General features: G+C 51.8%; 1 protein-coding gene across 5 annotated transcripts in view; it reads left to right on the top strand.

Annotated features, from left to right (window-relative positions):
- Positions 1 to 22,478, top strand: part of ephb2b (eph receptor B2b) — a 129,412-nt gene that overhangs the window by 100,086 nt on the left and 6,848 nt on the right. For 2 of the 5 annotated variants that reach the window (XM_081705821.1, XM_027024339.3), the window contains exons 6-14: positions 7,175 to 7,299; positions 10,030 to 10,192; positions 11,351 to 11,459; positions 11,625 to 11,689; positions 13,294 to 13,784; positions 16,725 to 16,940; positions 17,101 to 17,250; positions 20,450 to 20,643; positions 22,147 to 22,302. In XM_081705821.1, coding sequence (XP_081561947.1) covers positions 7,175 to 7,299; positions 10,030 to 10,192; positions 11,351 to 11,459; positions 11,625 to 11,689; positions 13,294 to 13,784; positions 16,725 to 16,940; positions 17,101 to 17,250; positions 20,450 to 20,643; positions 22,147 to 22,302 — 1,669 coding nt within the window. The remainder of the gene's footprint in view (positions 1 to 7,174; positions 7,300 to 10,029; positions 10,193 to 11,350; positions 11,460 to 11,624; positions 11,690 to 13,293; positions 13,785 to 16,724; positions 16,941 to 17,100; positions 17,251 to 20,449; positions 20,644 to 22,146; positions 22,303 to 22,478) is intronic. The other 3 variants (XM_081705824.1, XM_081705823.1, XM_081705822.1) reach the window with 3 other exon arrangements.

The raw sequence follows: 22,478 nt of genomic DNA, 5'->3' as shown, positions 1-22,478 counted from the left end.
CGCACGTGCACGTGCAGTGACGATCGGTCATGTGGGAGACGATAGGGGCGTGAGCCACAAGCAGAGCGGCTCCACAACGCAGCCACTGGTGATTTGTCTTAATTATGGAATTCCAGCATTCCCAACAAGGTCTTGCTGGAGACAAGCACTGTGTTTTATTGAGTCGGTTTACCAGGGCAAACTGCAGGAGGGGCATGAGGCTCTGGCGTGGGTAGCAGGAGCACATGTTTTGGCTCCGAGGTAGCGAACACAAAGAGAGCTTTGCCCTGATCACACGGCTGCCGCACACACACACACACACGCACGCACGCACACACACGCACGCACGCATGCACACACACGGCTGCCGCACACACACACACGCACGCACGCACACACACGCACGCACACACACGGCTGCCGCACACACACACACGGCTGCCGCACACACACGCACGCATGCACACACACGCACGCACGCACACACACGGCTGCTGCACACACACACACGCACGCACGCACACACACGGCTGCCGCACACACACACACGCACGCACGCACACGCACGCACGCACACACACGCACACACACGCACGCACGCACGCACACGCACACACACGCACGCATGCACACACGCACACACACACACACACGCACACACACACGGCTGCCGCACACACACGCACGCACACACGCACACGCACGCACACACACACACGGCTGCCGCACACACACGCACGCACGCACACACACGGCTGCCGCACACACACACACGCACGCACGCACACACACGCACACACACGCACGCACACACACGCACGGCTGCCGCACACACACGCACGCACGCACACACACGGCTGCCGCGCACACACGCACGCACACACGCACGCGCACACACATGCATGCACACTTGCACATTCACACACAACCACGCACGCACACTGACATACAACCACACACGCATGAATACACACACATATACACACACACACACACACACACACGCACGCACACACACACGGCTGCCGCACACACACGCACGCACACACACACACGGCTGCCGCACACACACACACGCACGCATGCACACACACGCACGCACGCACACACACGCACGCACGCACACACACACACACCTGAGGCTAAAATTCACCAGGTTGAAGACAGAAGTGGCATAGCCGTTGGACTGGCGTGACAGATGTATAAGAGCAGAGTGGGTCAGCTCACTGGCCGTGTGTGATGGGATCTGTCACACCGCAGTGGAGAAGAAGCTGCAATGTTCCAGGGGCTCGGGGGGTTTCACTCTTGCACCCGCTCCCCTCAGAGTTGGAAAAAAAACGCAGCCGTATGTCTGTCATGGCTTCAGTCCAGCGCAGCAGACAAGCGCTCTATCATGGACAGGATCACGTTAACGAGGCACAAGGTCTACGTCAGACATGGAGCTAGCTAGGCTAGCAGGGGGTGTTGGAACTGAACCAGGGTCAAACCACATCGCCGTTCTGCGCTCCTGAGGAGTTCCGTGCTCATTGGCTCCATCCGCGCACAAATAAGTGACACTCTGCTGTTTCCATGCAGCTTACACAGAAGGCGCTTGCTGGAAAACAGCCTTTTCATTCTTTTACTCATGGTGAAAGTGCACATAGTCTCTCCCGTTTGGTCTCGGGCCGTTTCTGCTGGAATGCGACGCTTCGAGGCCGCCTCTGCGACTACGATCCTGTCACCAAACACACTCGCCGGCCACGTGGCCCGCGCGGGAACATCCCGTTGCATTCTCTACCTTGCCTTCACCGTTTTCCTGTTGCTGTTTGTTTAGCCATTTCATTAGGGCAAGGTGAGCGCTGTCACATGCCGTACTTGAGTTCACACCTATAGAGGAATTTGTTTTCCCTTTTTTTAAAAAATACGAGCCAGCTGGGGCATTGTGCGACTGTATTACATTATTCGGAGGGTGGGCCGTGATAATCTGGCTCAGACCGCTGTCGAGGCACCAGGGGAAGATTTACGACTTAATTATCGCTGAAATTGCTTTGGCGACCTGCTCTCGGGCCACGCGGGACGGCTGCGCCACCGGCAACAGGGGCGGTGGTGGGCGTGGCCACGTGCCGCCGCACCATTGGCAGTGGGGGTGGCGGTGGGCGCGGTCTCACGCTGCCGTGCGCCTCTCACCTGTACGTGAAGCACTCTCGCGTCTCATAAGCTACGTGCCGGAACAAGCGCTTCCATACGGCCAGTTTGAGATCTGCTTTGGCTTCTGCCTCATCTTCATTGTTCAAGCATCTTAGAGGCTTTAGTGTGTGTGTGTGTGTGTGTGTGTGTGTTAGAAGGCCTTGTTTGGTTCATCAGTGGTTCGATCTGAAGGAGACTATGACCTGTTTCTCAAGACAGGAGTTTGTTTGTGTGTGTGTGTGTGTGGGGGGGTGGTATAGGGGGTGTAAGGTCTGCGTCAGGACCGACGCTGGCAGAGGGCCCACATATGGGCGGTGTCAGGCAGGGTCAAAGGGCAGCCGGTAGGGGTGAAAGATGCCGCAGAAGGAGCGATAGTCCTGCGCCGGCTAGCAGCGCTCCCTGGCATACTGATGATGATGTTGACGATGAAGCAGGAGCCGTGTGCATAGCCTTTGCCACCGAGCCGAGGTTGACTCCGTGGTGACCGGCGCATGAAATCCGCATTTAATTACATGCCCCATTTAAAGAGCGCGGACGTAAATCCACAGGCTAGCGCTCCGCCGCGGGCGTAATTCCGGAAGCCTGGCCGTCATTTGACATTTTTCGTTCAAAAGTGCCAATGCTTGCATGCACGTACTGGACATTTCTGATTTAATCGAGGGTCATGACAAGGGTACCACAGAGTAAGCTCGGCCCGTTTTCAGATGTGGATCCCCGCGGATCCGGCCAGAGGACCTCGGAATTTTATGAGGAAATAAAAAAATAAGGCTTTCACTTTGTTATTTGTTACACTTAAACAAGATGAAACAAAAGCTCCTCCCAGCTCACACAGGTCTGTCAACCACGCTAGTGTTCTCGCTCATAGCCGTAGGCCACGTGCCTAGACACCTCCTAACGGACAGCAGCTAGAAGTCCGGGCTCCGTATCGGACCACCTCCAGCCCTTTCCGAGAGATCCGCTCCGCCTGCTCCGCTCCGGAATGCTTAATGTTCCATAATCCGTGCCTTGTGTTTGCTGGGTCGGGAAAGGCCGATGCCACGGACGCTAAGGACACTGAGAGGATGAGCAAACCCCCCCTTCCTCAGATGTGACCCTGTCATGTCCTCTCGAGACGTCACCTGTGGATACGTGACGGATGGGTCACGTCGGAGAGTTTCTGTGTCACGCGATAACAAGTGTGAATGTTTTGCTCTGTGAACCACTGGTGTGTGACGTTCTCAGGATGTTGCACTAATTCCATTTATGCCTTGATTGGACAGATTTTCATATTAATTTAAATGTTTGCCCCTGTGTATATATCTACTGGTAACAGAGCTTATATAACAGAGGTTATATATTAACCTTTAGGGCTGGTGTAACTGCTATCCAGATGCCTTTATGGTATTTTTCCTACCCTTTTCTACTCCCTAAAAGTCTTCCTTCCGCCTAATCCCACGGCACCTTCTCGCTTCTTTGTGATCACGAGCGCCGTCGTCCTATGCTGCTCAGAGCCGGCAAACCCGTTTCCCACCCGCACGCTCTGCGTGGCTTAATCTCTGGCCGGACGACAGGCGGACAGAGGTTGCCCTCTTCCTACCGCTCGCCCGGACCTCCGGGAGCCGTACGTGAGCGTTGCCCCAGATCTTTCTAGCTATCCGCGAGCTAAATAAAAACATGGTGCTTGAAAAAATAAACCAAAACAACAACAGCAGAATCGGTCAGTTCTTCGTTTAGATCCACCCGAAGCGTTATTGGCTAGCGGGAATCCGCGAGATTAGAAGCGCACGTCTCTGTGAGCATCCGTGAGCTTTTGTAAGCCTCTGAAGTGCCTATTTTGGAATTAGCTAACAGGGCGCATTCAAGTCTATTAATGCTTCAGTCTTTTCCAGTGTGGTTGGTTTAAAGTTTGATGAACTGAAATCGCTCTGTGCTGCTTTACTGCACTGGAAACTGCAGAGACATAAATCCCACAATCCTCTGCAGATGGGAAACAGGGCTGCCTGCCAGACTAATGCCTTTTTGTTTGTTTGTTTGTTTGTTTATCGTTGTTTTTTTTTCTTTTGCTGGCCTTTCTGTCCTTTTATGTTAAGATGCTAGTGTTTATGAATTAGATTCAAACATGCGTTAAAAGCTGAAGCGTCTGAAACATTGCGCCTCGAGCTTTGTCAGGCTAAAGCAGTATTCTGGGAAAAGCCTTGGGGAAAGAAAGGTTTTGCTGTGGAAGGGGGCCCGGGGTGGTGTCGGGTTTATGGGTGCCGACCTGATGGAGCTACCTCCACTGGCCTCGCTAAACCCACCCGTTACTCCCCACACCACAGCCCAGCTCCAAATGAGACCCACATGCCCACACGGCCTTTTATATGCTGCCATATGGCATAGCCAGTGGGATTTGGCGAAAGCCCTGCGCCGGTGAAAGCCTCCGATTGGCCAATTAGGCGAGGCCTTGGATCCCGCGTCATCTGCTGTTTGCACCCAGTGCGGTCTCCCCGTCCTGCATCGGCACCTCTTGAACTTACGACACTAGCAGAAACGTTTCCTGTTAAATGTGCTGATTTTAAAGCACGGCCGGTCACAGGAAAAAAAAAAAGAAAATCTCGGCATGGAATTCGGAGTAGCGAATCGCTTTAACAGGCTTTGGAAAGCCCGTTGGACGCCAGCTGTGTTTCAGTCCTGGCTCTCTCTAAGCGGTTTGTCTCCGCATGGGGACGGAGACTGCTGGAACAGTCGGACAAGGTGACCCTCACAGAGATCACAGTCCGACCTTCCTAATTAAGATTAATTGCTCATTTTTAAAGACGGTTTTTGGAACAAAAGCTTTGAGTGGCACTGGGGGGGGGTTCAGAAACCAAACTGGCACAGCGCATCAGGCCGGAGTAATAACTATAGAGAATATTTAGTTACCCCCTTTAGACAGTTCAGAGACCCGCAAATGGCTTATTTATGCTTAGAAGACCGTGGCCCATTAAAGCCCGCTAGGTCTAAATGGCTGGATGTAGCACTGTAAACTGTGTATTTATCATTTATCAAAGAATTTGCCCCTGTGCGTCCAAACGCTGCTGGCACATGTCCCGGGAAGGAGCCATTTGCGTTGCGGAGTGAAGGCTTTGCACAAGACCGGAGTACAGAGCGGGGCTTCCTGTCGGTTCCCGTCCCGGGCGGCAGGTCTGCAGCTGGAAGGACAGATCGTCCAGCTCTGTCCAGGAGCAGGCAGAACAAACAAATAAAAACCATTCCTCTCCATTATTTTTCTATTCCTTCTGCCGTTCCTCGCTCTGTAGCCTGCTTTGTGTGTGTGTGTGTGTATACGTATGCTTGGATTTGTATATACCTAACGCCTTCTCCAAAGCGCTGGTCCTCACATTACCCTCAGATGAGTGTGTGTTATATCAAAGCAGAGCTAAATGCTATCTGTTAAAGATTCATCTCACACACACACACACACACACACACACACACACACACACACTCTGTACGTCTTGTGTGGCGCGCTGGCTGATCGTTTCAGTGTGTCTGAGAACTCTCTCTTCCAGGAAGGAAAGTGAAACACCAAGGGTCAGAGATGAATAGTCTTGCTCATCTGGATCATGGAGATTAATTGTGTGGAAAGGCTGGAATCCCACACAACTGGGCGAGCTGACAAGCTGCAGTACTCACGCTCCTCACCGGGCTCGGAGATGCGGAGATGGCAACGTAATGGACATAACTGCCTTAATTTGACACTTTCCACAAATAACAGTGGCGCTTAGCTTTGGGCTGAACCCCCACGGCCTCGGGCTCTGGGGCTGGTTCCTCATGAGGACAAATGTCTGTCAGGAACAAATCCTTCAGTCACAAGGGAACCGCAGCGCGGTCCGACCCGGTCCTGTCCCGCCGGCCCGGCCCGGGTCGGCGGGTGTGTACGGGATCGCACGTCCGCTCTTCCGAATCAGATTCCCGGCGACAGCGGTGCGGGGCTGGGATGCTGCAAACAAAGCCTTAACCAGCGGCGTCTTGTGTCAGCAGACAAACTGGGCACCGCGATTAAGGTGTCCGGGGGTGCACGGTGATGCATGCGACCAGAGGCTCGGCGAGGCCTCCGGGAAATGGAGTCCAGAGAAACAGCCATTCATCATTGCCTGGGCGAAGAGCGGCACTCGCGATGGCCTGGTGTGCTCGCCCTGCTGTCTAGATACAAGCATGTCACTCACAGATCTTGAGACTCGAAGCCGAGGCACCACTAAAAATGAACGTTGCTCCGGACCGAACTCTTGGTGCACCGCAGAGGAGGGACGTGCCCCGCATCCCGGCCTGTCCGAGCTCGGCCCTCTCCCCACACTCCGCTGTGATGAATCATGGCGGCAGGCTTTCCCAGCCGGCGGTTATTTCCATGGCAGCGGAGGCGCGTGTCTTTACGGGGGCAGGCCCCAGAGAAGGCAGCGCACGCCTGGGCCATAAATCCCAGGCGTCCAAAACCCCATGTCTCCTCCTGTACCCTACTGCAGCCCAAACACTTCTCTCGCTCCCGCTGTGCCAAGTTTAACGAGCGTGAGGAACAACCCAATCATTTAGCTCTGCTCGCACGCCACCACACGGAGCCCGAGCAGGACAAGCAGAAAAGAGCCGCTTTTTCCAACTGCACAGTCACCACGCCGCTCAGATTAAAAAAAAAAACCTACTTCCCCTGAAAAAAAAAATAAAAAATCTCCCGCAGAAATCTTCTACAAACAAGGGTGACTTTGGGTTCCAAAGCGGACAGCGCGAAAGAGACTCGGAGCAACTCGCACTTGGAAATCCCCCCGGAGCGTTTGAGTAGCTCAGCGCAGGGCTGCGGCCCGGCCGAGTCACGGAGCACCTCCCCTCTTCAGCGCCGGAGCCAGCCTCGCCCTGGCCCGCCTCGGCCCGGTTTTCCATTGCGTATGCGTAGTTATGGCCGTATTCTTAAACTGTTTGCAGGGCACGGCTGTAATTTTGACTGTGAACATTCGTCATGAGTTAACTGTTTGTAATATCTCTCTCTCTCTCTCTCTCTCTCTCTCTCTCTCTCTCTCTCTCTCTCTCTCTCTTTTTCCAGCTCCGTCCACAGTGTCTATAATACACCAGGTCAGCCGCACAGTGGACAGCATCACTCTTTCCTGGTCTCAACCCGACCAGCCCAACGGGGTTATTTTGGACTACGAACTGCAATACTACGAGAAGGTACCGACGCTCAACCGTCCACAGGCGCTCGGTCACCAGTAGCTCGGTCACCAGTAGCCACTGCTACATCTTTTTCTAATGCATGCCCCCCACCCCCCAACACCCGTAAGGTTGGTCAGCATGATCATAGACTCGCACGCCGTGCCCTGTATTTATGTTTCTGTAATCCTTCTCTGTTTTACCGTAAGGGTGGCCATCGTCATCCGTTCATTTCAAGCGTTCCGAAAACACGCAGCCGCATTGTTGTACATGGAAATTCTCCCTTTTTTTTCCCCTTTTTGCCTCATTTCTGTGTTTTTTTTCATACTTGAGGGCACTGGCGCAGAGACATAGAAGCAGCTCGTAATCACAGTCAGTCGTGGCTGCCGGGAGTTGGGTGCGGGGATTTGTGGTTCAAACAATGCAGCCTTGGCCGCCATAAAAATAGCACTTCAGAAACAAACTCCTCAGCAGGCACTTGTAGAAAACACACGCTCACAGTCACACACACAAGCTGCCGTTGCCTTTTGCCCACGACACACATACACACACACACACACACACACACACACACATATTATCTGGGGCGCTGTGATTTATGCAGGGAACTCTTATAAAAGCTTATCTATAATCTGTTATATGTATGCCGAAGGACAATCTAAGCATAACCTAATATGAAATATTTAAAAATGCCTATGAAGTTTTATGTCTTATGGAAAATGCTGGCCAGTTAGGTGGTCTTTCATGGGTGAATCTGTGTAACTTCTAAATAAATGCAACACACAGAGATAAAATTACAGCATCTCAGGGGAGTCAAGGAATCTGTTTTCATAAACCAGCAAAATTGTGGATAAATGAATGGGTTTTACAGAACACACACACACACACACACACACACAGGCAATAAATGTCACAGGCTGAGTTCTCACTGTAACTCTTTCCTTAGTATAATTCCTTTTTCAGACACTGCTGTCAAAACAGACTGCTGCAAAACTCATATCACAGCATCAAGAGACAGGGCTGACAGCAGCGGCCTGTGTAACAGACTACCACACACACACACACACACATTAGTTTTGCATGGAGTACTGATAATAGAAAGGCATCGCACTACCCTGCTGCTAACAACGGTACTTTCACCCATCTTATTAGCAGTGGCGCTTTGAGAATGACAGTGTTTTATAGAATTGCCACATTTCCTCTTGAGTTGCGTGGATGTGCAGAGGGGCTGTGTGTGCAGGTGTGCTCGGCACGTAGGACGCCAAAACAAGAAACGCGGCTGCTAACATAAACACTCATGCTGACCGTCCACGGCTTGGCGAAAAAAACCCAAAGATAACAACGGGCGCATATGGAGCAACGAAAACCGCCTGCAAAAGACGTTTTGGCTCCCTCGGCCTGCAAAAGTTTAAAACCTCCGCACACAGTGCAACTTGGCGAAACGTCTCGCTGACAGACATGCGGACTTGTACGAAAAATTCAGGAAGCCATCGCTCTCGAATATGTTAGACACGTGTGATCTACAGGATTTTGTGACCAGTAAACTTTATTCACACCATCGGAGTTTGGCTGCATATGTAAAGATAGCTGTCAAAGAAATCGTATAAACTCGAGGACATCAGATTACTGAATCCCATGTAAAAGCTTTAATAACCCAATAATCCATTTATTAATGTTATAAATGTACTAATTGATTGCCAAACCTACACCTTCATGTATGGGAAAAAAACCCACCCACAAACAGGAAAACACTTTTCAGCACATAAATTACAGTTTTTCTGAACGTTATGGATGTGACTGGCATTACAAGTAAGTCTGGCACATCACAGTGACAAAGCTCTGTTTCACTTCATGTTGTGAAGCTGTTTTGTTTTCAAACACAGTTGTAAGGTTCAACAGCTGCATGACAACCTTAATCTTGTTTAACAACAGTCTTGTTCAACATCTATAGAGTTCAGCAAAATCTACAAATATATTTGACAAAATATATTTTAATTCACGTATCCTGATTTATTAAGTTTAAACAATTCACATTCAAATGCTGATGCACCTGCAGGCTGGTTTTTGGTGGTTGTTTTTACATGTTGATTTTTTAATAAAGTCATTTGCTGTACTCACATTGCTTTTAATTTAGTTTTCTTTAAACCATCAGTTTAAAAAAAAGTAAAAGTAGCTAGTTAAGCAAAAGATAAATATGTTTGTTAGCGAAACAGAAGAGATTATAGTCATATATGCACTGGAGAATAAAAACAAACAATAAAAAAATGTTTTAAAAAAGAAATAAAAATGAAGTTACCTGTTCTATAATCTATTCCATTACATTCCTGATGTGTTTACTGTGGTGGTGTTTTAGTATCAGTGTCACGATATTCAACACACACACACACACACACACACACACACACACACACACACACACACAGACACAGACACACACGCACGCACGCACACACACACACACACACACACACACACACACACACACACACACACACACACACAGACAGACACATCCATCTTACATACACACACAGCCCCCGACTCTTTTCTCACACACAGATAAACACATCAAACACAGGCATGACTCCGACTGTAAGCTAATGAATCATTACTGAACTAGAAATGTCAGAGCTACGAGTGTCCCTGGCGACCCCTGTGGATCAGAGCCTTCATCACTTAGTCTTGTCATCTAGCTATATGAGGGTATGACTCTTCCACTCTCTGCCCATACTCTTCCTGTATCCGGCTCAGGTCCAGAACGAGCACAACTCGTCCACGGTGCGGAGTGAGACCAACACGGCCGTCATCCGTAGCCTCAAGCCCGGGGGTATCTACGTGTTCCAGGTGCGGGCGCGCACTGTTGCTGGCTTCGGACGCTACAGCGGCAAGATGTACTTCCAGACCATGACCGAGGGTAAGACGCCTGCTCTCACACAGAGGATGCCCGCAGGGCCTAGATAGCCTGTCAGAATCCATTAGGGCAGGTCGGAATTTTGCCCGCGTCGAGCGTGCCCCTGGCACCGGTTTCTCTCCGTAACACGCGGGCGGGGGACCTCCCGAGCTCCCGACTGCTCGCGAAAGAGCGCGATTTATTCCGATAGCGTTTATTCGTTTACTTGGATTTATTCCTTTGATTGTTGGTGTTGGGAGAGGCGACGTCTCCGTCTGGTGTGTGGCGTGCTGTGAAATCGTTAAACACGGCCCAGTAGGGCGGCGCTGTCCCGGGGACGCACGGCGCCCGGACGGGGAGCAGAGCCGCGAAGCGGCGAGGGGCAGATTCTGCTGTCCTTCACGCACGCAGCCCTCTGATCCGACTGAGGTGTGATCGTATCCGACCGCTCGCCGCCGGGAATCAGCTTTGTTTGTCCTCCGCCGGCGGGATTCGGTGACAGTCTGGCACACAGATTCAGCCGGGTGGCGGGCGTGTTTGCAAACAGAATGCACAATGCGTTTAAGTCCATTTCAAACTGCCAGCGTGGCGTATGATTTATTCACAATGGCAAATCGGCGAGAGCACGAGTCTCCCCAGCCTAGCGGGCTGCCGAGGCCGGCCGCTACGCTCTCTCGGTGCCTCTCTCTCTCCGCAGGGCTTCCAGAGCCAGCCAGTGGGCAGATAGCATGTCTGTTGTGTCTGTGCAGCGCTCGGACGGGCTTTAATTAGGATAGGCAGAGGGAGAGAGAGAGAGAGAGAGAGAGAGACGAAAAGAGAAAGTTGCACACCCGCCCCATCCGTCTGTCCCATGCTGAGAGCACACAGCCCGACACAGTCCCTGCGTCGGCTGCCCATATGTTTCAGGGGCCTTTGTGCCTCGGCTGCACACGCCCTCGGGGCATCCAGCACAGGGCTGCCTGTCCCATAGCTCCCTCCTGAGGATGTCGGGCAGGTGGCTCACCTGCGCCGGTCTGCTCTGCGGGATAGGTTAGAAACACAGCAAGGATCTCCACGGAGGCGCCATCGCCGCAGGGTGGAACACATTTAGACACTCTTCACTTGGGGTTTGTACGGAAGCATTAATATTTGGATCTTTCTGTGTGTGTGTGCGTGCGTGTGTGTGTGCGTGTGTGCCTACAGAGGAGTACAACACCAGCATACAGGAGAAGCTTCCTCTCATCATTGGCTCCGCCGCTGCTGGTTTGGTCTTCCTTGTTGCTCTGGTGGTCATCGTCATCGTGTGTAACCGGTAGGTTGGCACTGCTCTGAGCTTTAGAGCATCGCAGCAGCCCCTGTCGCATCTCCCCTGTGTAACGGCGTAGACATGGTCTGCTTCCTGGACCGTTTCCTCTGCTTCCATGCCTGCATCAGACCCCGAGAGCCCCAACGCCACTCTGTCTGTTTGTTCCCGCAGACGTGGCTTCGACCGAGCAGACTCTGAGTACACAGACAAACTGCAGCACTACACCAGCGGACACAGTGAGTGCGCCGACCCTGATCTACTCCAAACACACACACACACACACACACACACGAAACTGCCACCAGCCTTTGTGTGGCATATTCCCACACATGCTTTGAGGATTAACCCTTTACATTTAAAGGACCCCCTGAGTCTCATTCCTCACTCTTACACCAACGGGCCAGATTATCTTAATTATAGTCATTTAATAATTCACACTCACTGAACAATCTGCTTTAAGAGTAATGACTAAAAAGAATTTAAGAGGGTCAAACTGTGGAAAGGGTGATGAAAAACGTTTCTGCTCTTTTCTGCTCTTTTCTGCACCTTCACGGCCTGTCTAACACCAACGCCACCCTTTCACCTGACCGTTAGTGTCACCATTCTAATGGCTCAAGGTTCGTCCGGCCAGACAGAGGGGAGAGGCAACACGGAGGATCATATTTCTGTTTTTGTAAATATCATCGTAGTCTTCTCACAGTGCTGTAAAGTCACAGTGCAGTCAAGCTCATAAAAAGACATTTTAAAATTATAAACAGGTTGTAAATAAGTGCCGTTATGTGAGTAATCCCTTGTGGAATCGCACTACCGCACCACAGAGATTCTTTTATAATAATGAGATATAGTAATACACATTTTTAAAGCTTTTTAAGAATGAGGTACTATACACACATTCATTTAAAGCTAGCACATTTCTCTCTATCCCTCTCTCCATCTCAAGAAAGCCCTTGCATGCGCTCTCTCTCCCTCGCTCTCTCTCTCTCTCCCTCGTTCTCTCTCTCTCTCTCCCTCTCTCCCTCGTTCTCTCTCTCTCTTCCTGTTTCCTTTTGGCTCACTTATCGCTCCCTCTTGCTCGCGCTGCTGTGGAAGAACGCTCAGACGCTTTTCCAGTGGAGATTTTCCTTTTTTCCCGCCCGCTGCCCTCGCTCGTCAAGTGAGACGGCTCTCACCCGCTGTAATCAACGGCGGAAGATTGCGGTAAACGGTACGTTTACGTAAGCCGTCTCCAGCTCAGCGCAGCCAGCCGGAGCCCTAGACAGGCAGGGGCAGCCTTGCTACATTAACGCCTCGGTTCCACAAGCTGAAGGGTGGTCCTTCACGCTCCTCGCGTGACCTTCTAGAACGTTCCTCAGCAGACAGCAGATGCGTTCCCAGCCCCTCAGCACCGGCAAGGCAAGGAGATCAGAGGAGGTCTAAAACACTGCAGACGATTCCACCGACGTCTTGCCCCCCCGTGACCTTGTGTGCGCCGAGGCCTTTTCTCTTTGCTTTGATATCCCGTGAAGTTCTTTTGTCCGTTTTCTCCTGCTGATCCCGGTGTGAGCATGGCATAGGCCACCCCGCGAATGGCCACTGCAGCTGGCTGACCACACACGCGCACGGCAGACGTTAAACTGACCAGTACCAGCTGTGGAACAGAGAGTCGGAATAAGGGGATTTAAGGCATGGCTCTCGAGAAACGACTGAGCTCTTAAAAGCCCATTTACCTGCCATGAAAAGCCATCTGGTTTGCTGGGTGGGAAACCGCCGACGTGGGCCCAGACAGCCGCACCACAGCCCCTAGAGACCCCCCCGGGGCAGCAGGGCTTTGTGTATTATAGCGTCTCTTTGTTTCTCCAAGTGACACCAGGAATGAAGATCTACATCGATCCGTTTACCTACGAAGACCCGAACGAGGCTGTGCGGGAGTTTGCCAAGGAGATCGACATCTCCTGCGTGAAGATAGAGCAGGTCATCGGGGCAGGTGAGGTCCGGCCGGGCGCCAGGCTCACCCTGCAGACACACGTTCCCTTTCGCTTTGCCACAAACATCCATCATCTACCCCCCCCCTCCGCTGCGAACTCCGACCTCTGTCGCCCCTCAGGAGAGTTCGGGGAGGTGTGCAGTGGCAACCTGAAGTTGCCGGGGAAGAGGGAGATGTTCGTGGCCATCAAGACGCTGAAGTCAGGCTACACGGAGAAGCAGAGGCGGGACTTCCTGAGCGAAGCCAGCATCATGGGCCAATTCGACCACCCCAACGTCATTCATCTAGAGGGCGTGGTGACCAAAAGCAGTCCTGTGATGATTATCACGGAGTTTATGGAGAATGGATCGTTGGACTCCTTCCTGAGGGTGAGTAAAACACACATGCACACACACACGCATGCACACACACACACACAGAAAGCCATGGACATACATATCAAATGACACACTGTGTGCCTTCAGATATTTAGATCATATTTTAAAATGACGGGAATCTGTTGGACTTGGACTGCAGGAAATGATAAGGCAAATAAAATATATTGGAATCCTTTAATCCCCCATAGACACTGTAAGTGCCCAGGCGTACCGACACACACCTTGCAGACAGCACACAGAGACGTGTGGCTGAAAGCAGAGCTCTCATTAGCATAAACCTGTGTGGATGTGCGTGAACATTGACATGCACATACTTCAATCACATTGCCATGTCTATCAGGTAATCCCCTGCAGGGGTTTGTCTAATACCCATCATCCTCAGCCAGGAGCAGACCGTGCCCCCTATAGAGCGCATCACTTCCGTATTGATTTGCGTATTTGCCGTGGTCCCCCCCTAACCCGCCGTCTTCGTGGGGCGCTATAGTCGCTTTTGCTCTGTTACCAAGGCCGCTTTAAAGATAAGTACTTTGGTATTCTCGGAACGTTGCGCCGTTCCATCGGTCATTCCATCCCGTATTCCATCGGTCGCGCTTCCCCCCCTGTGCTTTCTCCGGTGTTACAGGCTTCGGAGAAAACGGCAGCTCGATAAACACACCTGTGTGATGTTCGGTGTGAAACACGTCGATCAGAAACGCCGCGGCCGGGCCGATCGTTTTAATCCCACACGTTTTACGCACGTCAAACCGAACACCGAAATATATGGGAGCGTGTGTGAGGAAGAATCATCCGGCAGCAGCTGATTGGCAGGGTGCATATGTTTCGCTAAAAGGGAATGTCTCACTGATCCCAAAACAGCGAAGCTGGTTTGGTGATGCTGGAATCAGGGTGCAGTCCAGATGCCAGTAGCACACAGTGGCACGCAGTCCAGAAGACCTTCATCACAGTTAATTGGCCTTTCTGCGTGTTTGAAGGGGCAGAAGTATATATATATTTATATGTCTGTGATTTATGCTAATTGGGGGCCGTCTGATCTCCGAGGGGAGGTGAATGAGTTCTTTTTCTCATTAGCATAGCTTTCCTTCTGATCCGTCATAAGTGAAAACGTATTTTTACCTTGACCCGGATTAAAGGGCGTGGGGAAGTGCAAACAATCGCAAACAAGGAACAGACCCTAAAATGAGGCAAGGTAACAGGACGGAGGTGACCTGCCACAGCAAGAGGAGGCCGACTCGCACTGGCGTCCCATCGCTCAGACACGGGTCTCTCCACGCCACGCAGATGGCACCTGGCGAGAGCTGCCTGGCGAGCTGGCGTCGCGAGCTCACGTTGAGACGTGCGGCATACGCTCGGCTGACATCAGGGCCTCCTCCCACGCGCCGCGCCACGCTGTTCGAAAAATTGGCACGGACGAATGTGCGATGGCTTGTAATGAGTGAACAAGAGTGGGAAGGATGTGAGGGCTTTGGTTTGGATTGGGTTTGGCTGTTTTGTTTTGGGTTTTTTTCCCAGCAGGCGTAGGGCTGTTTTAATACCGTCTACCGGTCTGCAGCGTTGAGTTTGCCTCGGAGCCGTTTTGCGTGCCTGCATGCGTAAGGGACCGGGGATTGTTCACGGCCCCTTTGTTGTGAGAGCGTGAGTAGACTCACGTAGAAGCAGATGAGGATGCGTTTGCTTTCCCAAAGTCTGAATCCAGGTACATAAACCCTTCTTCCTCTCTGCCATGAAGATCGTTTGCGTTTGCGAGGGGCCGTGGTGTCTTTGTTTGTGCGATTAGGCTCAAACTGCCGTGTAGGCTGCCGTGTGATTCTGACAGCCTAATTCAGGGCTTCCAAAACAAACGCGGTGTGTGGCCCGCAACAGCCGCTGACAGTGTCGCGGCTTGAACGCGCGAGTCGCCACTGGAACACGCACCAGACAGACTCCCCCCCCCACACACACACACACCCTGCCGTGCCGCACTGTGGGAGAGGACACGGGTTCCCTTATATAGCTTAGAGATGAGTACTGCAGAAAGACAGAGAGAGAGAGAGAGAGAGAGAACAGTCCATCAAAATGATTTCCAGAATTAGTGATGGAATAAGGAATTCAGATGACTGTGTCAGCTTCCCTGAGTTGTGAGCAGATCTGAATCAGGTGTCAGGGTGCAAAGCACTGCTGAGGTATGACTGGATGCAGGATGTTTAGTCAGCTCTGGCTGCAGGCCTAATTACCTGGGGCGACGCTTCCTCCGATGGAATTGTAAGCAATCCGCGTGAGGGATTGGAGTGCTACCTTGTGCTCAGATAAGATTTGGGCCATGTGAGTGATTAATAGGGTCTAATTTCTGTGGAGGAAGTAGAGAAGTGAGGAGACAGGAGGCTGTGAGGAGGAAGCCAGTTCACTTAACTTAGTGGGACAAGTTTTACTGAGGCACTGGATCATAGGGGAAGAGTTTCAGGGTCAAGTTTCACACAGTGCAGTCGAGACGAGATGAGGACCTCCGTGCACGTGACTTGGCGACATGTAGGTTTTACGTCTGTGTCTGTGTAGAGCACGCGTGTGCGTGTGTGTGTGCATGTGTAAGTGCATGTGTAAGCTAGCCTGGCTGCTCCTGTCTGCTGAGTGTGGTGTGCCGTGTCTGTGGTGGGTCTGCAGACAGCAGCAGCTGGAGACTCGGCTGTCCTCACATGCACGGCCAGGGCAAACAGCTGGCGCACTCAGCAGGGCTCAGGGTCGCATGGGCGCCAGCTGCTCCGACCCAAACCCTGACCCGACCGGAACCCTCCCTGCCTCTCCCAGAATCGGCCAAGCAGTTAGAAAACCAGCCAGTCCCAGCCCCAGGCAAACTTAAAGCAGCGATAACCGTTCTTTTGTGTCCGAGACTGTGCCGTGTGACGGAGCTACCTGTGGACCAGCCGGCGTGACCTCAAGATTTATTTTTATGCATTCCAGCAAAACGATGGGCAGTTCACGGTGATCCAGCTGGTCGGCATGCTACGCGGCATCGCCTCGGGCATGAAGTACCTCTCGGACATGAACTACGTGCACCGCGACCTGGCCGCACGCAACATCCTGGTCAACAGCAACCTGGTGTGTAAGGTCTCGGACTTTGGGCTCTCCCGCTTCCTGGAGGACGACACATCTGATCCCACGTACACCAGCGCCCTGGTGAGGCGTTACATACCTCTGTTGCACACGTCCACCAGCTTTTCTACGGCGCGTGTAGTTAATGCAGCGACGCAATCCATCCGAATTCATAGAAGCCGCAGAAGATTCCCTCTGTGAATGTCAGTCGCTGGTCTCTGAGTTTTTGTTCCGCGTGTCACAGGGGGGGAAGATTCCCATACGATGGACGGCCCCCGAGGCCATCCAGTACAGGAAGTTCACCTCAGCCAGCGACGTGTGGAGCTACGGAATCGTCATGTGGGAGGTGATGTCATACGGGGAGAGGCCGTACTGGGACATGACCAATCAGGACGTACGTACCCATCGGCACTCGCGTGTATACTGTTGCATTCCTGTAATGTCATGTGCTGTAATACTTTTTCTGTTTTGGTGGACTGTACAGTTTGCCATTTTGATGGACCGTTCCCTATAGTCTCTTCCTCCTTACAGAATCAATCACGTTGGTCATCTGCATTTATTTCCATGGGAACATGCAGTCATTTAAATGGCTTGTTGACCGGCACACTGTTGTCTTGTGGTAACCATAATGTAGGGTGGCCCCACAGCCCCACTGCCCTATAGTCCCACAGTCCTACCGTCCCACAGCCCCACAGTCCTACAGCCCCACATTAGCCACAGTCCTACCGTCCCACAGTCCTACAGCCCCACATTAGCCACAGCCCCACAGTCCCACAGTCCTACCGTCCCACAGTCCTACAGCCCCACATTAGCCACAGCCCCACAGTCCCACAGTCCTACAGCCCCACATTAGCCACAGCCCCACAGTCCCACAGTCCTACAGCCCCACTGCCCTATAGTCCCACAGTCCTACCGTCCCACATTAGCCACAGTCCTACAGCCCCACATTAGCCACAGCCCCACAGTCCTACCGTCCCACAGTCCTACCGTCCCACAGCCCCACATTAGCCACAGCCCCACTGCCCTATAGTCCCACAGTCCTACCGTCCCACAGCCCCAGTCCTACAGCCCCACATTAGCCACAGCCCCACTGCCCTATAGTCCCACAGTCCTACAGCCCCACATTAGCCACAGCCCCACAGTCCTACCGTCCCACAGTCCTACCGTCCCACAGCCCCACAGTCCTACAGCCCCACATTAGCCACAGCCCCACAGTCCTACAGCCCCACAGTCCTACAGCCCCACAATCCTACAGCCCCACAATCCTACAGCCCCACAATCCTACAACCCCACAATCCTACAGCCCCACAATCCTACAACCCCACAGCCCCAGAGCTCTGGAGACAGATGGCTTAATGCACTACATCAATGAAAACAGATATGAATGGGCAACCACCACCAGCAACAATAATAACGTTATTAACAACATTCATACAAAAAATGCATCTCAAAGTGCTTCGGACTATGTGTGAGTAGAACATTAATCCAGTGTAAATGAAGCCAAAAAGGAACTTAAATTGAAATAACATAATACTTAATCAGACTAAAAATGAAAAATCTAGAGAAAGTTAAAATCGAAAAAGAATAAAAATAGCAAAATTGTGGGTGATCAGTATTAAAAGGAATGGACGGTGTTTCAAACTAAAACTGAGGCCCAATTGAACGCTGCACCCAGTCAGCGGCATGCAGGTGGCGTGATTAGCATGCAGGCCGCGGCTAACGTCTCCTGCCCTTCACCGGTGCTGCCGCCTCCAGCCTCCCTCCGGGTGGCCGAGGCAGAAGCAAATTATTGGTCCCGATAATGAAAATAACTTTCAGATTGAAAGCGGGCGTGCTAATGCGCTAAGAGGGGGCCCAGATCTCGGCTCTCGGCACTTATCTCATTAGCAGCTCCTGGCGGTGCCTCGCCGCCCCTCCGGGCTGGGGTTCCGCACCGGCCGGAGGAGATTAATCGGGCTCGGGACGGAGCGCCTTTACACTTTAATGAGCTGGAGAGCTGTTGGGTCTCACTAGGGTCCTGTAACCCACGTGGTACGCTCGGACACCAAGGCATGTGTGGAAGGTTAACTCCGCCCACAGACACCTCCACCACTTTCCCAACAATCTGGGCACAGGGAAGTGATGTCCCAGCGAGGACCAAACCGAGCGGGAAACGCTCGATACCGCGCTGACAGTTGCAGAAAACCAGACGTCTCTAAACACTGAGTGACAGCGGGAATTTCCTGTTACAGCTTGCAGCGTATTTGCTAAACACAGAAATTAGTCAGCATGTATTTTAGTGAGCGGGCGTGAATCATGTTTGGGTCTGACAGTAATTGCAGGCCGGAGAAATGAGTGAGAGCTGTGCAGCAGATGGAGTCGTGCCGTAGCCCGGAGAGAACTCTGCCGAACGGCAGCGGTGCGTCAGAAAACCGCTCGCATGTCTCACTCTCCGTTTACATTTTCTGTGAGCAGATGAGGAATCGCTTTTGGGCGCAGCCCTGTCATCGGCATGTTTTAGATCACACGCAGATAGCACTGAACTTTACTCTCCTGATTAACAATGTGCGTATGATCGTGAGCCTGTGTGAGTGTGTGAGAGAGAGAGAGTGAGAAAGCATGTGTGTGTGTGTCTGTCTGTGCATTTGCATGTGTGTGTGTGTATGAGAGAGAAATATAGAGAGTGAGAGAGCGCGTGTGTGTGTGTGTGTGTGTGAGATAGTGAGAGAATCTTTGTGTGTGAGAGAAAGAGTGCGTGTGTGTGTGTGCATGTGTGTGCGTCTTTGTGTGTGTGTGCAATGATAAATGGATTCCCTGGGTCCCCTTCAGATGGAGATAATGATCACAGTGTGCTTATGAGGAGACCAGATCAATTCTCCACCTCCTACAGGGCTACTAGCTCTGACAGTGTCCCTCAGCCCCTACACTTACGCCCAATAGACCTACGCCCAGTACACTTACGCCCAATAGACCTACGCCCAGTACACTTAGCTCCAGTAGACCTACGCCCAGTACACTTACGCCCAATAGACCTACGCCCAGTACACTTACGCCCAATAGACCTACACCCAGTACACTTAGGCCCAATAGACCTACGCCCAGTACACTTAGGCCCAGTACACTTACGCCCAGTACACTTAGGCCCAATAGACCTACGCCCAGTACACTTAGGCCCAGTAGACCTACGCCCAGTACACTTAGGCCCAGTAGACCTACGCCCAGTACACTTAGGCCCAGTAGACCTACGCGCAGTACACTTATGCCCAGTACCCTTTCTCCCAGTATGCTTAAGCCCAGTACACTTACACCCAGTAGACCTACGCCCAGTACACTTACGCCCAGTAGACCTACGCCCAGTACACTTATGGCCAGTAGACCTATGCCCTCCAGCAAGAGGAAAGTGACATCATGCTTTATCACAAACACACACACACACACACCCACATACACACACACACACACACACACACACACACACACACACACACACACACACACACAGTTTGGGCATTTGTGGTACAGCTATATCTTTCCAAAGGGCCCACATTCTTTCTTTGTTGGCATCTTCGACAATCTCTGACAGCTGCTAAACAGCTCCTCGTTGCCCCCTGCAGGTCATCAACGCCATCGAGCAGGACTACCGGCTGCCTCCGCCCATGGACTGCCCCAGCGCGCTGCACCAGCTCATGCTCGACTGCTGGCAGAAAGAGCGGAACAACCGGCCAAAATTCAGCCAGATTGTCAACCACCTGGACAAGATGATCCGCAACCCCAACAGCCTGAAGGCCATGACCCCCCTCTCCTCGGGGTACGCACCAGGGGCCGGATCCCATGGCGAGGGGTTTACACGGGGGGTTTGCGATGTTCGGCTGTCCACGCTGTCTGAAAACATGGAGGACCGTTGCGTGAAGTATAGAAAGAAGTTACAAGTACAAGTACTGGACCAGTGTGAAAGCTTTCTCTTCGTTTTTCTGCATTCCTAGCATCTGAAAATGGTTTTAAGGTGTTGTGATTTTTTTGGGGTGAAATTCCTTGGTTTTGGAGTTAAAAACAGCACATATATAAATATTCCCATAAGGCACGGGAGCCCACACCTCTAAAAGTCATTTAGTGTTCTTTTAAATGTAGAAACGTTCAATATTGTCTAAGGGATGTGGCATGTTTAGTAGTGCCAAACGTAAGTTTCGATTTCCAGAACCCACGCTGCCTGTACTGCCTGTGCAAGGACAGGACACTCACTGTGTTATTCCAAGGGAGGGAACCCAAGTATGTCACATGATATATCTTTGCTTTGGAAATTCTCGTTCAGAGGATACTACTGAAGACTAATTTTTAGGCACAATACCTGGCTTTGTCTAGGTCTTAGTGTGTGTGTGGGGGGGCGGGTGTGTGTGTGTGTATGTGTGTGTGTGTGCGCGCGTGTGTGTGTGGGGGGGGGCATGTGTGTGTGTGTGTGTGTGTGCGCTGTTTACATATGCATTCCCATTTATGTCTGTAAATTTTCAGCGCTGGCCTTTATTATTTATATTAAGTGCTTGCCAACAGGAATATCCTGAAAGAAGAATCTATTTTTGTAGATTCCAGAAGGAAATCTTGCTCCCATGATGCCAACGTTCTGATTTCGCTTCTGATCTCGTCCGTGTAGCTCATTTGTGCGAGGCATCACCTCAGGGTTTTTTTCTTCTTCTTCTTATTCTTTTTTGGCGCTAAGCTGATCTGTGCAAATGGACCCTTGGGCGTTATGTCAGAGGATCGAGGCAGGCTTTGATTTCACAGAGTTTCTAAAGTGCAAAAGAAGCAAAAGCACACAAGGAAGCCCATCTCCCCGCTGTACACCGGGCGGGTCGAGTCTGTGACGCCGCCTCGACAGAGGTGGCTCGCCCATGGATAGCCTGAGGTACCAGGGCAATTTTGAAAGTAGTGGCCACCTGGGGACATGGTTCTGTTTTAGACAGATCCACAGAGAGCTTTTTTTTTTTGACCTAATGTCAGCCCAAAATCTCTTCTGTCTGTTACGAATGAGCACTGGAATACCGCCCTCTGCTGGCGTAGCTGAACAGCAGGCCTGGGTACCTTGCACCTACACCGTGAGTCGCACTCCTTTAACAGTGACAAAGCAGTTAGGAAGCTTTTATTTGGGCTCTAATCCTGAACACGGGTGTAATAGTGTGCGTGGAGGGGTGGTCCGACTGAGACAGAATCGAACATGCGTGCGAATATTAAACATCGCCAGGACACTGCATGGAACTGAGTCTGAGCACGTGCAGTGGTGGGCATGGTCATGACGTGTCCCGCTCTGTGTCCCGCGCAGGGTGCACCTGCCACTGCTGGACCGCAGCGTCCCGGACTTCTCCAGCTTCAGCACGGTGGATGAGTGGCTGGACGCCATCAAGATGGGCCAGTACAAAGACAACTTCACCAACGCCGACTTCACCAGCTTCGACGTGGTCTCGCAGATGACAATGGAGTAAGTCCGAGAGAGAGAGTGGGTTGTGCATGGAGCTCAGGTCTGGAGAGCATCCAGGTTTACAACCCAAAGTCAGCAGACTTTGCATGGTTCCTCTCCCATCACTCCCTGACTTCATAAGCACTGACTGTTGGCTCATCACTTTTCCGAACAGTTGGAATATTTTCCAGCCTGCA

This window comes from Electrophorus electricus, chromosome 22 (genome assembly GCF_041902795.1).
Source record: "Electrophorus electricus isolate QZ-2024a chromosome 22, ASM4190279v1, whole genome shotgun sequence".
NCBI classification, from domain to species: domain Eukaryota; kingdom Metazoa; phylum Chordata; class Actinopteri; order Gymnotiformes; family Gymnotidae; genus Electrophorus; species Electrophorus electricus.
The sequence above is the reverse complement of the archived record's forward strand: the minus strand, read 5'-3'. Positions and strand labels throughout refer to the sequence as shown.